General features: G+C 40.3%; 1 protein-coding gene across 2 annotated transcripts in view; it reads left to right on the forward strand.

Moving 5' to 3' along the window:
- MFSD14B (major facilitator superfamily domain containing 14B) overlaps window positions 1-17,253 on the forward strand; it is a 77,482-nt gene that overhangs the window by 41,549 nt on the left and 18,680 nt on the right. For both annotated transcript variants that reach the window (XM_021694449.2, XM_021694450.2), the window contains 2 exons: window positions 1,759-1,821; window positions 15,768-15,895. In XM_021694449.2, coding sequence (XP_021550124.1) covers window positions 1,759-1,821; window positions 15,768-15,895 — 191 coding nt within the window. The remainder of the gene's footprint in view (window positions 1-1,758; window positions 1,822-15,767; window positions 15,896-17,253) is intronic.

A 17,253-nucleotide genomic window follows, 5' to 3' on the forward strand; every position in this document is an offset into this window, starting at 1 on the left:
TCGTTTATTCTAATGTCATTAAGTCTTCTAATTCCACACAATTAAAAAAACCTACAGGACACATCATTTTGTTGGGTGCATCAATGTTCATTTATATTCACCATTTTCTTTGCTGTTTCTTTCATGTTGCATCTCACCTCTTAGTCTAGATTATTTTCCTTCTTCTGGAAGTACATTTTTTTATATCTCATTAGGTGGAGTCCATAAGTTAGTAGACTCACTACTGTAAGTTTTTGCTAGGTTAAAAATTGTGCTTAAAGCACATTTTAACCAGGTATAGAATTGTAGGTTGGCATTTGTCTTTCTTTCCTTGTTATGTTGATAGGATAGCATGCTTCTTGTCTGGGCTCCACTGTTACTCTTACGAAGACATCTTAACTGCTGCTCATTTGAAGCCAGTCTGTATTTCTCTTGCTGCTTTTAAGTTTTTGTTTGTTTGGTTTGGTTTGGTTTGGTTTTCTGATTGTGAGTTTGGATTTCTTTTTATATTGCTTAAAATTCATTATGTTGCTTTAATATCTGCTCTGATGTCTGTCATTGGTTCTAGTACATTCTCAGCCATTGGCTCCTGAAATGTGTTTGCCTCATTCTCATTACAAGACAAGTTTAATTGAAGTTGTGTCATATTTTCTTATAGGATCCTCTGTGTCTTTTACTTTCTCTTTTATTTTTTGTCTTTTTGTCTCTCTATGCTGCATTCTGGATAGTTTCTATTGATCTACTTTTGGGTTCAGTAATTCTCAGCCATGTCTAATCTTGTCAAACATCTCCATTGAGGGAGTTCCTAACTTAAGTCAATACATTTTTTCTGTTTTGGAATTTCTTTTCTTTTTAAAATCTGTGGACTTTCTTACAGCTTCTAGTTCAAAAATTTCAAGCTTATTTTCTATATCTTGGAACATAGTAAGCATATTTTTTTTAAATTTTATTTATTTGAGAGAAAGAGAGCATGCATGTACCAGTGGGGGGAAGGGGCACAGAGAGAGAGGGTCAAGCAGACTCCCTGCTGAATGAGGAGCCCGACACAGGGCTTGATCCCAGGACCCCAAGATCATGACCTGAGCCAAAGTCAGATGCTTAACCGACTGAGCTGCCTAGGTGCCCCAAGCATACTCTTTTTACATTATTTCTGTTAAGTAATTCCAGAATGTGAAGTTGTTGAGAGTCTGTTTCTATTATATACATATTCTTTGTTGCTGTTTCTTGCTTATGGTGTCATATTTCATTTTGTATCTGATTACCTTTGATTATGTCCTGGTCATTATATTTGAAAAAAAATATATGTATGGTTGATTTGAAAGCTAGATGATGCCGTTTCAGGATTGATTTTAGATTTTTTCTGTTAGATATCCAGAGGTGCTACCAGTCTGGAATCACTGTGATCCAAATTGAAGGCTTGAGGTTTCCTGGACTACCTAGGTCACATGAAGCTGGGCTGCAGGTTCATACTTGAGCTTATATAACCTTTTGTGGCACCTGCTTAAAATTGTTGGTGGTGAAGGGTGTAGCCCACTAACAGTTTGTGTTTGCTGCAAATGCTTTTGTAAGAAAAGCACCTGAGTGCCCCTGTGTATGTTCTTGCCTTATTTAGATTTTTTACCTTTTCATACTTTAAGGATATTTTCCATATATCGCTGATACTTAAAATGTTTTCATTCCAGGGTTCATCTTATTTACCTAACCTAACATTAACAGAAGCAAAATCTTTCTCTTTAATTTGTTTTTGAATTTCTCTTGATGTTTGTTTGCTTTTTGTAGGTTCTACATGAAACATTCCCTCAACACACATTCCTCATGAATGGTCTCATTCAAGGTGTAAAGGTAAGAACAGTTTTTGTGTGGTTCACAAGGAACCAAAGGCAGGAATCCTTTAGTAGTTTAAGTCTGGAAGTTTAAGTGGGAAGTAGGGAAATAATCACTGTTTGTTCTGGAGCCCTAAATCTAAACTTCTACCTGGATTATTAATGTCAAAATGAAACACAACCCAAGCCCATAAGGCATAGAATGGTTTACTGGTAAAAGCAGTATTTCATTTTTATTAACATGTATACAGCAGTTTATAAAGAGTTTAATTATGTGAGGCTTTTAATTGCCTTGCCTATCATATTCTTGTCTGCTTTTGAGATTGACTTTGATATTGAGGAAGAAGGCAGCACCAAGATTTCATCAGCTATATGGTCTTTTGTCAAAGCTTGTTGGTGTTCTAGTCACAGCTAAGTTCTCGACCATGTAATTAATTAGCCTAATTCATTGTTTAAATTTTAATGTGATATTTATCAGAAAAGCTTATGAAAGATTAAAATAGAATGTTATGTTCCAGTCCCACTTCACAGTATAGTTAGTCTATGGGAATAGTGTCCTGTGTGTCCCTCCCAGCTTAGATGGTATTGATCTGTGAGCTGAGGAGCACACAAAATTATACTGTAGTAATTTGCTGAATTTACAGCTGGGAGCAGCATTATTTGTAATGAATGCTATTTATTCTTTTTCCTAGTTTCAAAAAGAATTTGAGAATGCTTACAATAATGGCATTTTATTTTTTAATTTTTTAAAGATTTATTTATGTTAGAGAGCAAGCATGAGCGGGGGAGGGCCAGAGGGAGAGGGGGAGAGAGAGAGAGAATCTCCAGGAGACTTCCCACTGAGCCTGATGTGGGCTCGATCTCACCACCCTGAGATCATGACCTGAGCAAAATCAAGTCGGACACTCAACTGACTGAGCCACCCAGGTGCCCCTAAAATGGCATTTTAAATAAAGGTTGAAGCAAGAAGTGTTCAGTACTCATTGAGAAGAGGAGTATTATCAAGAATCTGGCATGTGGTCATTTAAGCACCTGTTTGTGATCAGCATAGATTAAAAGAAAAGTGAGAGAAAGCATTGATAAAAATATAACATAAATTTATCCTCATAGTAGATTCTTGGGGAAGTTACTCCATAGACCTTTTTATCTTATGGACTAGCTAATAAAATGTGTTTTAGTCTGGTTCTGCAAAAAAAAACCAGCTAGATCTGTACTCTGAAGCCGAGCAGTGTGCTACACTTGGACCTAGAGACACCTACAATGTTATTCTAAAAAAAATGTAAACACAAGGTATTTGGATTGATTCAGGGGCTTGGACAGTGGCTTATTCCACTTCAGTGTATATGAACTTCAGCTCATTGAGCTTTATAGGACTTCTGTCCTGTAATGATAGGTTATTGTGTCAGGGGTAGGGATAAAATGACAGCACCTACAGCAAAGTGTAGCCCTATTAAGATAGTTTAATGTGAGTGTGAGCACAGTGAAGTGAATGTGGCTTCAAATTGTGGGATCAAGCCCCGTGTTGGTCTCCACACTTAGTGAGGAGTCTGCTTGAGATTCTCTCTCCTTTCTCACCCTCCCCTTGTGCTCGCTCGCTCTCTCAAATAAAAAAAAAAACATCTTGGGGCGCCTGGGTGGCTCAGTCGTTAAGTGTCTGCCTTTGGCTCAGGTCATGATCTCAGGGTCCTGGGATCGAGCCCCGCACCGGGCTCCCTGCTCGGCAGGAAGCCTGCTTCTCCCTCTCCCACTCCCCCTGCTTGTGTTCCCTCTCTTGCTGTGCCTCTCTGTCAAATAAATAAAATCTTAAAAAAAAAAAATCTTTAAAAATAAATAAAAGATCTTTCTAACCAGGGTGATTATTACAGATTAAATGAACTAATGTATGTAAACCTGTTAGCACAATATCTTCCTGTGCTGACTAAAATGTTACAAGGAGAAATATGTAAAAAACAAAAACTATTAGAAGGAAATCTTGGTGACCATTTTCTTACCAGTTTGGGAAAAGATTTTCTTTTCTTAGAAAAAGAATTTATAAAGGAAAAGATTGAGGCATTTACATCAGTATTTTAACTTTGGTAAGTCAAAACCACCATCATAAAAATTAAGACAAATGACAAAAGGTTATTTGCAGCATGTGAAATAGAAGGAGAAATACATAAAAGTGCTCTCAAAGTAAAATGTTATGAAAATGATTGATATCCTAGAGGGGAAGGAAGGACATAAGCTAGCAGTTTACAAAAGATGTCAGTGTAGAAATAGGTTTATCACTAGTAAGCAATGAATCCCAAATGAAATGAGATTATATATATATATATATTTTTTTAAGATTTTATTTATTTATTTGACAGTGAGAGAGAGAGAGAGACAGAGGGCAAGCACAAGCAGGGGAAACAGCAGGTAGGGGAGAAGCAGGCTCCCTGCTGAACAAGGAGCCCGATGTGGGGCTCAGTCCCAGAACCATGGGATCATGACCTGAGCCAAAGGCAGCTGCTTAACTGATTGAGCCACCCTGGTGCCCCGAGATTATATTTTCACATAGACATTGGTAGAAAAGTTTAAACTGACAATAACTAGTTCATTTTGTGGTAAATTGGGTCCCCATACATGGTTGATGGAGAATAAATTGGTATAGCTTTCCTGGAAGGCAGTGTTTAAAGAACCTCAAAATAGGGGCACTTGGGTGGCTCAGTCGTGAGGCGTCTGCCTTCAGCTCAGGTCATGGCCCCAGGGTCCTGGAATCTAGCCCCACATTGGGCTTCTTGCTCAGCGGGGAGCCTGCTGCTCCCTCTCCCACTCCCCCTGCTTGTGTTCCCTCTCTCGCTGTCTCTCTCTGTCAAATAAATAAAAATCTAAAAAAAAAAAAAAAAGAACCTCAAAATATTCACTTACTTTAACAAAGCAATTCCATTTCTAGAAAATTGTTCTAATCAAATAGTTATTCAGAGATTCAGGTAAAGGGCTGTTTGTAATAGTAAACATGGAAGCAATTAAAATGCCTTAAAATTAGAAGAAGTACTTTGTGGCACAGCCGTATGATGTAATACGGGTACATGAAGAACACATTTTTGAAGAATACTACATAATGTGTGAGCCAAAAAGGTTGTAAAACTAGAGTATGGCTTTGGTTTTGTTTTTACCAAAATACGTGTGTATAAGCAGTGGGAAACGTGATTAAAACAGAGTCCCCTGAAGTGTGAAAGCATATGGATTTATGGATGATTCGCAGTTTTCTTCTTTACGTTCGTTCTTTGTAGATTTTCCACAGTTACTTGTACTTTGTAAGTTTACTGTTGTAATGCATGGGTGAGAAAGTTCATATGGGGGTGAGCACCCATAAAAGATACAAGAGGAAACAAATCTGTGAATTCTCCAGTTTCAGGTTTTTTCCTCTGGCAGCTTTCTTCAGATGAAATTCACATACCATGCCAGTCACCCAGTGAAAGTGTACATTCCATGGGTTTAGCGTGTTCACAGACTTGTACAGCCATCAGCACAGATCTCCTTTCTGCTTCTATAGATTTGCCTGTTCTGGACATTTCATATAAATGGAGTCATACTGGGACGCCTGGGTGTCTGTTGGTTAAGCGTCCAGCCTTGGTTTTGGCTCAGGTCTTGATCTCAGGGTCATGAGATAAGCCTCGCGCTGGGCTCCACGCTCAGCATGGAGTCTGCTTGTCCTTCCTGCCTCTGCGTTCTCTCTCTCTCTCTCTCAAATAAATAAAATCTTAAAACACTTAAAAAAAAATGGAATCATACTGTAAAATAGTCTTTTGTGACTGTCCTTCACTTCCATGATATCATCCAGGCCCACCTTGTTGCAGCACATATTAGTACTTCATTTTTTTATGGCCAAATAATATTCTGTTGTGTGAACATGCAAGTTCATCTGTTCATTAGTGATGGACATTTGTATTTCTTCCACTTCTTGGCCTGAGTAATGATACTGCTGTGAACATTACATTTGTGTACAAATTTTCATGTGGCCCTATGTTTTCACTTTGCCCTAAGAATACACCGAGGGGTACTAGAATTGCTGGATCATATGATAACTTGATTGTTTTAATTTTGTTTTCAAACTAACATCTTTCCTAACCCTCTCTCTGGCAAGTCATATGTGTTCCTCATCCCCTAGACTTCCGAAATAGGAATGACTGAAGCCTTGAACAACAGTTTCTTCTAACTCTACACTCGTTTCCTGGATGACATTATCAGACTTACCACTTTCAGCTCTCAAATATCTTCCTAGACCTTAGTCCAGAACTCCAGATTTATATACCCAGTTGCCTTATTGTGACACCTCTATTTCCTGGTCTGATAAGCATCTCAAAGTTAACATGCCAAAACTAATTCCTGATCTTCCCCTTTGGCCTGACCTGCTCCCAGGCCTTACTTATTTCAGTTACTGGTCATGCCATTCTCACTCAGACCAAAATCCCTGGAGTAAGTGTTGACTCCTTTCTCTTCCCAAAACCATTCCATCAGCAGATTCTGTGGTTGTGCCTTCAAAATAGATCTATAATGAGAAGACTCCCTGGTCTCCTTTCAGTAGAGATCCTGATAAAATATAAGCCAGCTTGTGGCATTCTTAACCAATCCCATCCCCACTCCATTTTCTCCTCTGGCATCATCCCTGTGCTCCCTGCTGACCTAGCTCCAAGCAAGCCTGTGCGTGCCTGAGGGCTTTGCCAGTTCTGTTTTTTTCTGCTTGATTGCTTTTCCCCCAGATACTGACCTCACTCCATAACCCTTAGCTTTTCACCCAGATGTCATTTTTTAGTAATGCCTTTACTGACTATTGTCTTGAATAATGTAACCTGTTCTCATCACTTCAGTCCCTCTACTCTGTTTTTCTCCAAAAGCATTATAATTTCACCTCTGACATGCTGTGTATTTTGCTTTATGTTGTTATTGTGTGTCCTCAACCTTTCTCTTTTAGACTAGAACCTTCTTAAAGGCATGAATTTTTGTCTGCTTTGCTTACTGCTGTCCTCAGCACCTAGAACAGTTCTCAGCAAATGACAGGTGTTCAGTAAGTATTGTTGACTTACTATTTTTTTCCAGTCTTTTTCTATGCATTTTTAAATAGTCAAGATCCAGCTTACACGGAGACTGTAACAATTTATCTTTGTTCTTGTATCAGCAATCACTAATTATATCATCATAATTTCTCTATGACATTAAAAACTCCATTAAGTACAGGCAGTCCTCTTTTTGCACATTACAGTATGCACAAATTTCAGTTGTATCTAGTTCAGTTAAAAAATACCAGCTCCCTACAACAATACAGCTCACATTTCCATTACCGTGGTGTAGTGATTGTGAGTAATCGCATAAAGTATGGACTGCTCCTAGCTCCTCAGGCCACAGAACACTGCATACGTCACAGATGGCATCATGCTCAGTGACCAGTGATGCCACTTCTTGCAGAGTCTGTTGGGGACCGGTCACTGCACATCTCAGTTCGTGCACAGACAGCAGAGCATGTAGCTGTGTTGCCTCCTTGTCTCCAGTGATAAACCCACATGACAGTTCACAAAAATAGATCATTGAAAAGGAACTGGCCAATGAGGGTGGAAACGCAGTGAAGAAGTAATTACTGATAATGCTAGAAGTGAGATTCAGATAGAACCTCTGCAGAGTTACGGAGGAAATGAGCTGGTAATCAGAGTAGAGGAGAGCAGTGTGATGAAGAAGATGTCCCAGGGGAAGTGATGTCAGCAAAATGCTTCACCTTGAAGGAACTCTCAGAGATGGTATTTCATGACATTGAAAACACAAAGGACAAAATGTTGGAAGTTGATTCAGATTTAGAAAGGTGTCTGACAGTTTGCCAATACACAGAAGATACTCCTTGCACATCATATGTTATAGGTTCTATGTTAGTAGGAAGGCAAGCACTTTTCAGGTGACTCTTGGTAAGTTTTTTATAAGGAAATAAAATGCTTTCTTAAGGTTTTCAATTACAGTGTAAATAAATATTAGTAAATATTTTGGGGTTTTTTCCTTTTCATTAGTATTAAGAGATTAATAACATTAAAAGATTTATTTTAAGAAATGGACTCACATGATTTGGGGGCTAGCAAGTCTGAATGAAATATGTAGGTCAGGCTGAACTCAGGCAAGAGTTGATGCTACAGTCCCAAGGCGGAACTCTGTCTTCTGGAAACCTCAGATTTTGCTCTTAAGGCCATCAACTAATTGGAAGAGCCTCCCCCCCCCCATATTATTGAGGGCAATACCCTTTACTTTAAAACCAACCGCAACAAAATACCTTCACAGGAACACCCACATGCACTTGATTAAATAACTGGGTACTATAGCCTAGCCAAGGTGACACCATCACAGTAGTTTTAGCTACACTTTATCCCAAATGTAACACCAGACTGAGACGCCATGGTGTGACTTGGCAGATGAAGTCTAGTTATGATGCTGGTTAATAGCAGGTGGAGAGTGACTGTAATCATTTTCATCATTAAAACCAATTGGTCTGGGGCGCCTGGGTGGCTCGGTCAGTTGGGTGTCTGCCTTCGGCTTGGGTCGTGGTCCCAGAGTCCTGGGATCGAGCCCCGCATCGGGCTCACTGCTCCGAGGGAAGCCTGCTTCTCCCTCTCCCACTCCCCCTGCTTGTGTTCCCTCTCTCGCTGTCTCTCTCTCTCTCTCAAATAAATAAAATCTTTAAAAAAAAAAAAAAAAAAACGGTCTGATGACCCAGTGTCTGCCTTGTAACTTCTTGAAACTTTTTTCTTTAGCAGCTATGTTTTATATTTATTACAAAATTAGACATCTTTATCAGTGTCCCAAACTCAGCAGGTCATGTGTCCAAGGTTGGTTTATGCCTAGAGTCATCAGTATGAAGAGGGTGGCTCTAAAGCAGGGAAGTGATAATCTTGTCTAGCTTTGACATCACAGTGAAGGCTTGGGAAAGGGGAGAAAGTAGAAGACCCAGCAGGCCAGCTAATGGGGTAGACCCTCTGCCAGGATGCTCTTCCAGGGGTATTTAATACGTCATGTCTGTAGTCCCAGGAGTTGCTGCTCAACTGTCTCATCCTGCTGTTTAAATGAGTTAAATCATCAAGCAGTGCTTATAGTAGCTTGGCATAAGGACACACGGAAACTTTTGGTTGATTTTTTTTTTTTAATGTTGATTTATTTATTTGAGAGAGAGAGTGCACAGGAGCAGGGGGAGGGGCGGAGGGGGGAGAGAATCTCAAGCAGACTCCCTGCTGAGTGTGGAGCCTGGCGCGGGGCTCAATCTTAGGACCCTGAGATCATGACCAGAGCCGAAATCAAGAGTCAGACCCAGGCACTTCTTGTTCGATGTTTTTAAGAATTAAAAAACAAGAGATATCTTTAAAGTTCCCTCAAACTACTCTTTGTTATTAGTAAGTACAGAATGGTTTCCCTACACACACACACACACACACACACACACAAGCGCGGAATAATTTTTAATTTGCACAACAATTTAAAGATTATCCTTTTTATTATTTGTAAATAAAATTATTAGACAACCTACTTGAGAAATGACTTCATAAGTTTTAAGTAGTCTTTTCATGACAGACTGCTAATTTATCCATTTAATAAAACAGGTGTGGGGCACCTGGGTGGCACAGTCCGTGAAGCATCCAGCTCTTGGTTTCAGCTCAGGTCATGATCTCATAGTCGTGGGATAGAGCCCTGCATCAGGCTCCACACTCAGCATGGAGTCTGCATGGGGTTCTCTGCCCCTCCTGCTTGTGTGCTCTCTCTCACTCTCCCTCCCCCCCCCTCTCTAAAATAAATAAATCGGTAAGATAAAATAAGCATGTAAGAGTGCCCACAAGTAGAAAAGACTAGTACTTTATGTGCTTTAGGTTGGAGACCCTGAAATGTTAACAGATTAGTTTAATAATGGGTTTGAATTGTGGGCTCAGGGGTTAGGACTCAGGTACTGGAGCCACCTCACATCTGAGCTGAATCCTGCCTCTCTGCTGCTTCTGAGCCTCGGGCTAGCTGTATACCCTAATAGAACCTACCTCACAGTGTAAGGGCATGTGTGTGAAAGGCGTGGAAGAATTTGGCATAGGTGGATGCTAGCTATTACTGTTAACTTTAAAACATACACTGAGCTTTCTTGGAGTCAGAATTTGTAGTGGCCCTACTACTTCTAAGATTAAGGAAAAGTCTGTTTACTTATATTTTAATTAAAACAATTTAATTTCACTTTCATCTGCTTTTTGTTTCTTCTTTCTTTTAGTGAATCTTCCCTACTTCTCTCCCTTTACCTCAGAACAAAACTACATGCCCTAGCCCTCCTGCCCATTTCGTTCTTTCCTTGAAGTTTCGGGCACCAACTGTTTTTTGACCCTTCTCCAGCTTTGCAGATTCCCTTTTCCAAACTTTAATTGAATTAAAATCACCTTATATGTCACATTTCTCATTTGCCCTCTTGCACTGATTGATAACGTTCCCTGTGAAGGGAAGCTGTGTACTGTGCAGGGTCTCAGTGGGCCCCAGGTCAGAGAGGTGACCCTGTGTTAATATTGTTTTTATGTGAAAATATTTGTACTAGTCAACTATACAAATAAAAACATGGTTCCATTGGTGTATGATTTTCTCTTTGATCTTTTTGAGATTAAAGTCATTATTAGTAAATTACTCTATGAAAGATCAAAATGAACAAATCTAATTTTGGGGTAACCAAGTCTACATGTTGCAAGTTCCTCAGAGCTTATTGAAGAATACTGAAAATTTCTTACAGTATGTGAGCTTTTTCATGGAAAAGTGAGAATTTTCAGAAGTAGTTAAATGACCTTGTACGCTATTCTTAAGTGGAGCCATTGCTCACTCACATTCATTTGCAAAGTTAATTACGCTATTTGAAAAAAAAATTTTTTTAGTTTTAAAAATATTGACCCAACTGTTCTAGTCAAATATTTGCCAACCGCCTATGTTAAGGAAAACGTATGCTTAAAGCTTTTATGATGGCTCTATGAAGTGTAACAGTCATGTATGTTTGCTTCAGGTAAGTTGTATTTGTCATTCTTTGTGTGTTTTAAAATGTTTATTGGATAATTGCATTTAATTGAACAGTTAACTCTAATTAGAGCCTATAAGTCATGTCAGAAATACTGGCCAGGGCACCTGGGTGGCTTAAGTCAGTTAAGCGTCTGCCTTCGACTCAGGTCATGATCCCGGGGTCCTGGGATCGAGCCCCGCATCGGGCTCCCTGCTCAAGTGGGGAGCCTGCTTCTCCCTCTCCCTCTGCCATTCTCTCCACTTGTGCTCTCTCTCTCTCTCCCTCTGTCAAATAAGTAAAATCTTTAAAAAAAAAAAAAATAGAAATACTGGCCAATTAATTATGCCACCTTAAACACCCATGTCCACTGGGAAGTTAGCGAACTAGTGACTGTGTGAACCATTGGTGAGTTTTGCTGTCTGCACCTGGACTCCTGCACACCATGTTGCACCTACTGTGGTTTGGCTGTGATAGCATAGTAACCGTTGATCCTCACTATGTTTGGATTTCGTATTTGCGAATCCACCCACTCACTGAGTTTATCTGTAATCCCAGATCAGCACAGTGCTCTTGTGGTCATTCATGCACCCAGGTGAGGGGGGAGCGTGAGTTAACAGCCAACTCGTTTCTAGCTGAGGTCGAATTTCTGTCTACTTGTTTGAGGTCTTATACTGTACATGTGTCCTTTTTGTGGTCCATACTTAGTGCCACATTTTTTGCATCTTTGTGTCTTTTGTTGGTGATTTGGCTGTTTAAAATGTCCCCAAGTGTAGTGCTGAAGTACTGACTGGTATCTCTAGTGCAGGAGGTCTACGATGTGCCTTACCCAGAATATGCTGTCAGATAAGCCTCATTCAAGGCATGAGTCATGGTGCTGTTGACTGAGAGTTCAATGTTCATAAGCCAACAATGTATATTAAATAAAGTGTCTTTAAACAGAAACACACATAAATCATGGTTGTGTATTGATCGGTTAATGAAAACAGGTGACCAGAGCCTTGCTAACACTGTGTTTCCCTAAGGAGCAGTGGTTCCACATTCTCTAATTCAGTGCTTGTGGTAGCCTTATAGAACATAACTACTGTGGGTAGTGAGAATCAGTGATATTTCTTTTTTCTTTTTTTTTTTTTTAAAGATTTTATTTATTTATTTGACAGACCGTGAGAGAGGGAACACAAGCAGGGGGAGTGGGAGAGGGAGAAGCAGGCTTCCTGCTGAGCAGGGAGCCTGATGCGGGGTCAGTCCCAGGACCCCGGGATCATGACCTGAGCCAAAGGCAGACACTTAACGACTGAGCCATCCAGGTGCCCCTGTGTGTGGATTTTTGACTACACGAGGTAGAGTGTGTTGGTGCCCCAACCCTCGTGTTCTTCAGGGGTCAGCTGTATGAGATTTTATGTTAGCATCTTAATAAAAAAGTAGGTTGTCCCAGAAGATGTTTTCAGTATCTATTATTGTCACTCAGAATTTGATTTAAATAATATTTTTAATGGATAGATTAAATTACCATTTAAAATCCATAATCTGAAAGATAGTATATTTTTTCTGTAAAAACTATATTATTTTATTTATTTTTTTATTTTATTTTATTTTTTTTAAAGATTTTATTTATTTATTTGAGACAGAGAGAATGAGATACAGAGAGCATGAGAGGGAGGAGGGTCAGAGGGAGAAGCAGACTCCCTGCCGAGCAGGGAGCCCGATGCGGGACTCGATCCAGGGACTCCAGGATCATGACCTGAGCCGAAGGCAGTCGCTTAACCAACTGAGCCACCCAGGCGCCCCAAAACTATATTATTTTAAATATAACTTTAATGCTTGGCCTTTTTTTTTTTTTTTAAGATTTTACTTATTTACTTGTGAGAAAGAGAGAGCACGAGTGGGAGGTGGGGGGTGGCAGGCAGAGGGAGAAGCAGGCTCCCCGCTGAGCAAGGAGCCCGATGTGGGACTCAGTCCCAGGACCCCAGGATCATGACCTGAGCTGAAGGCAGACACTTAACCAACTGAGCCCACCCAGGCATCCTCCTCCTCATTTTTTTGTTTAAAAATGGCATACATTCCATATTTTAAAGCATTGTGTGAAGTCTGGAATTAGAACTGTCCAACTTTCCCAGAGTTCTTTGTGGTTTAAAGAGTTTTAGTTACCATTCTTGTGGTGGTGGTGATTTTTTACTCTCTTGTTCTCTTAAGTTTCTTTACATATTTTTGTTGACCAGTATTCTACTGCCCACATATTCTGGTACTTGAGATTTTTAGAGAATTTTGAAGCAACATAAAAGATTATCTTTCCTAAAATTCATAAAACCGATAGTCACAAGTCCTGAATTTAAGCCCCACTTTCTGCAGTTACTTGGCTCTTTGTTAAGGGAAAATCATTTAATCCTTGATCTGTTACTTTCTTCACACAAGGACAGGCTAAATGGAAATCCACTGTGGCTTAGAAATTACATTACAGGGTTTGATTCCTGGGCATGGATTGATATTTTATTTCAGAAGAACTAAAAAGCTTTTCTTCTCACCCTGCCATCTACAGGGTTTGATTCCTGGGCATGGATTGATATTTTATTTCAGAAGAACTAAAAAGCTTTTCTTCTCACCCTGCCATCAAGTCTCCCTCACCTCCCCTTACTTCAGTTTGCCTGACACCTAGTTGGTGGGCTCTAGGTTTACTGGGGGCTGATAGGAGATTGGAATCCTGTACCCCTTCTTCCCCGCTGCGTGACTTTGGTTTCCTCTTAAAGTTCAGTTCACCAGACCTTTTGAAAGCCCTTACCAGGCTTGTGGTAGGCACCAAGGGTACAGAGATGTGAAGAAACCATCCCTCTGACATTAATCTCCATTCTGAATCGGAGAGAGAAGATGGACAAATAACAAGTGTTGAAATCACAGTAGAAGAGATAGATATGTACCAGGCAGGAGGAGTTTGTTTCGTACCCCACAAAAACTAGTGTGATTAATTCTGTTTGTGTAGCTAAGAGAATAGATAGAGGAGGAAGTTGGGAAGAATGACTAGTAGTTTACCCAGTCTAAGTGTGGGAAATGTACGCAGGCACAGCGAAGGCCAGTTGGCAAAAAGGAAAATAGTTTGCTCAGAAAACTAAGAGGTACTCCATATAGCCAAAGCATAGAATGTGTGTTAGGTGCCAGATTTTGGAGGGTACTGTTTGTGTGCGATGCTGAGCAATTTCAGATAAACGACAGTAGAAAATGTAATGAACACCCATGTACTTATCACCCAGTTTCATTATCAACGTTTTCCTACTCTTGTCTCCTCTGTCTCAGTTTTCCCCCACCCATTTTTTTTTATAAAAGCAAAGTTCAGAAACTCATTATTTCACCCATAAGTACCTGCTGAAAAATTTAAACTGCACAGTGGAGACCACAGCATGGTTTTAAAGAATTTTTATTATTATTTTAGAACAAGTGTGAGTGAGGGGGGGAGAGCAGAAGGGAGGAAGAGGAAGAGAATCTGAAGTGGACCCTGCGCTGAGCGGAGAGCTTGATGCGGGACTCAATCTCACGATCCCAAGATCACGATACAAGCTGAAACCAAGGGTCTGATGCTTAACTGACTGAGCCACCCACGTGCCCCAAGACCATACCAGGGCATTAAAGAAGGGATCAGGACAGAGGTTTGCAGCTCATCAAGGGGAGCACATATTGTAGGGAGGACCAGGGTCGGGGCCAAGTAGGCAAGAAAGTGTCTTCAGTGCAGCAGATGATTTGGAACTATGCATATTTATTAAACTGAATTAAGTTTCTGGCCTCTTCCTGTATGCTTGGTGTGTGTTCATCTCATGGGCCATCTGTAGGTATACATAGTTCATATCCCTGCTTCTCCAGAAAAACAAGCTCTTTCCCCCACTTTTCCGTTTTCTAACAGCATGCTTAGAAATTCATTAGAATTTTTTTTTTTTTTAATTTCCAATCCTGCTCTTTTGTTTGGGCAATAAACAAATGAAATTTTAGTGATAAATTGATTGCTCTGTCTTGGGGCTGTTAGACATGGACATGCTAATGGGCTGACTTGCAATTATGTGGGTTTTTTTTTTTTTTTTTTGGTTCAGTTAGCCACTGTATATAGTACATCATTAGTTGTTTGTTTTTAATTTTTTTTTTTTTTAGATTTTATTTATTTGAGAGAGAGAGACAGATAGTGAGAGAGAGAGCACAAGTGGGGAGGAGAGGGAGAAGCAGGCTGCCCACAGAGCAGGGAGCCCGATGCGGGACTCAATCCCAGGACCCTGGGATCATGACCTGAGCTGAAGGCAGACGCCCAAGCAACTGAGGCACCCAGGTGCCCACATCCTTAGTTTTTGGTGTAGTGTTCAATGATTCAGTAGTTGCATAGAACACCCAGTGCACATCACAACACATGCCCTCCTTAATACCCATCACCCGGCTACCCCATCCCCCCACCCCCCTCCCCTCGAAACCGTCGGATTATTTCCTGGAGTCCGTAGTTTCTCATGGTTAGTCTCCCTCTCTGATTTTTTTTTTTTAAAGATTTTATTTATTTATTTGAGACAGAGAGAATGAGAGAGACAGAGAGCACATGAGGGGGGAGGGTCAGAGGGAGAAGCAGGCTCCCCGCCGAGCAGGGAGCCCGATGCGGGACTCGATCCCGGGACTCCAGGATCATGACCTGAGCCGAAGGCAGTTGCTTAACCAACTGAGCCACCCAGGCGCCCTCCCTCTCTGATTTTTTCCCCCTTCAGTTTTCCCTCCCTTCCCCTGTGGTCCTCCATGCTATTCCTTATGTTCCATATCTGAGTGAAACCATATAATTGTCTTTCTCTGCTTGACTTACTTCATTAGAATGTTTTTAAATGACAGTTTGTATTTAATGCTTCAAATTATTCTCTTTGGGGGCCAGTAAAAGAAATGGAGCATTTAGAAAGGAAAAATTGCAAGTGATTGGGGGACCACGATGTAAATTTGAACTTTGTTGCTACTTTCCTCTGCAGGGCCTGCTGTCTTTTCTCAGTGCCCCCCTCATAGGCGCTCTGTCTGATGTGTGGGGGAGGAAACCCTTTCTCCTTGGCACCGTGTTCTTCACCTGCTTCCCAATTCCACTGATGAGGATCAGCCCTTGGTGAGTGGCTTGGCCCTGTACCATCATGACTGTTTTGGGTCACATGTGAATAATACATCTGCAAAGCATTTCTTAACCATTTCAGAGCAGTCGATACCTGTATTTTTATTTGATATCTTTTGGTAATACTGAAAGCCAGTTTGGGTTCTAAGATGTTTAAAGATGTCGCTAAGGGCAGCTGTTGTTGCCATCAGGTCAGTTAAAGGATTGGGTCCTGGGAGGGGTCTGACGGTCCCTGTACGCACCCCTGCGGCTCAGCTGACTGCAGGTGTGTTGTCATCTCACTGCTCTAGGGTACCAGAGGAACATAGTTTACACCGAAAGACTTTTGAGTACATGGTAGTTAGACCAAGAGCCTGTTCTATCTAAATCATGATATGAATTTGAATTTGATCTTATCTTTCCATGATAAATAGGGAGAGAATATTTAACATATAACCAACTACCAAAGATGGTTTGGAATTTGCACCTGATCTGTACCTTAGTTGTTTTTCTTGGTTCCAGAAGATGGTATGTGGCCAAAATTTCTGTTGCTGAGATGCTCGTCCTAAGGTGTGAAGAACACACCTTAAAATGGAAGGTTTTTTTTGTGTGTGTCTGTGTATGTTTTAATACATTAATATTTCTTTTTTGGCTCATGTGAAAATGTCATCATTTGATTATCTGATAATTTTATGTCAATATTTGTTACATTGTAAATATGTTGGTTACCCATAGTGGATCATTTTATTTTCTACCAGATGATGAAGTTTTATCAAATACTTTTTGGTATTGACCCTTTCCAAGAACAAGTCATGCTTTTCCAATAAATGAGGGCTTTTTTTTTAATGTCCTCTCAATATTTTAAAGTATTTTTTCTTTAGATTTTGAAATGATTTTGCCTCTTCCCTTCCAGTTTTCATGCTGTTGCTTTTGCACTGCTAAGTAAAAGTGATAATGGACTTAACATCTCATGTATATAAAGGGAATGTTGTGATTTTTCATCATTCGAGTGTTAAGGTAGCTTTTGCATTGAAAAATATTATGTTACAAGGGGCACCTGGGTGGCTCAGTCGTTAAGCGTCTGCCTTCGGCTCAGGTCATGATCCCAGGGTCCTGGGATCGAGCCCCGCATCGGGGTCCCTGCTCTGCGGAGAGCCTGCTTCTCCCTCTCCCACTCCCCCTATTTGTGTTCCCTTTCTCGCTGTGTCTGTCAAATAAATTAATTAAATCTTAAAAAAAATATATGTTACTATGAAGAATTATATTAATAGATTTTCTAATAGTGAAATATCCTTATGTCCTAGGATAAGCCCTACTTTTTGTTCTGTGGAATTTTGTTTGGTAGTATCTTTTTTTTTTTTTTTTTTTTTTTAAAG

The sequence above is a fragment of the Neomonachus schauinslandi genome, chromosome 13 (assembly GCF_002201575.2).
Source record: "Neomonachus schauinslandi chromosome 13, ASM220157v2, whole genome shotgun sequence".
In the NCBI taxonomy this organism is placed as follows: Eukaryota; Metazoa; Chordata; class Mammalia; order Carnivora; family Phocidae; genus Neomonachus; species Neomonachus schauinslandi.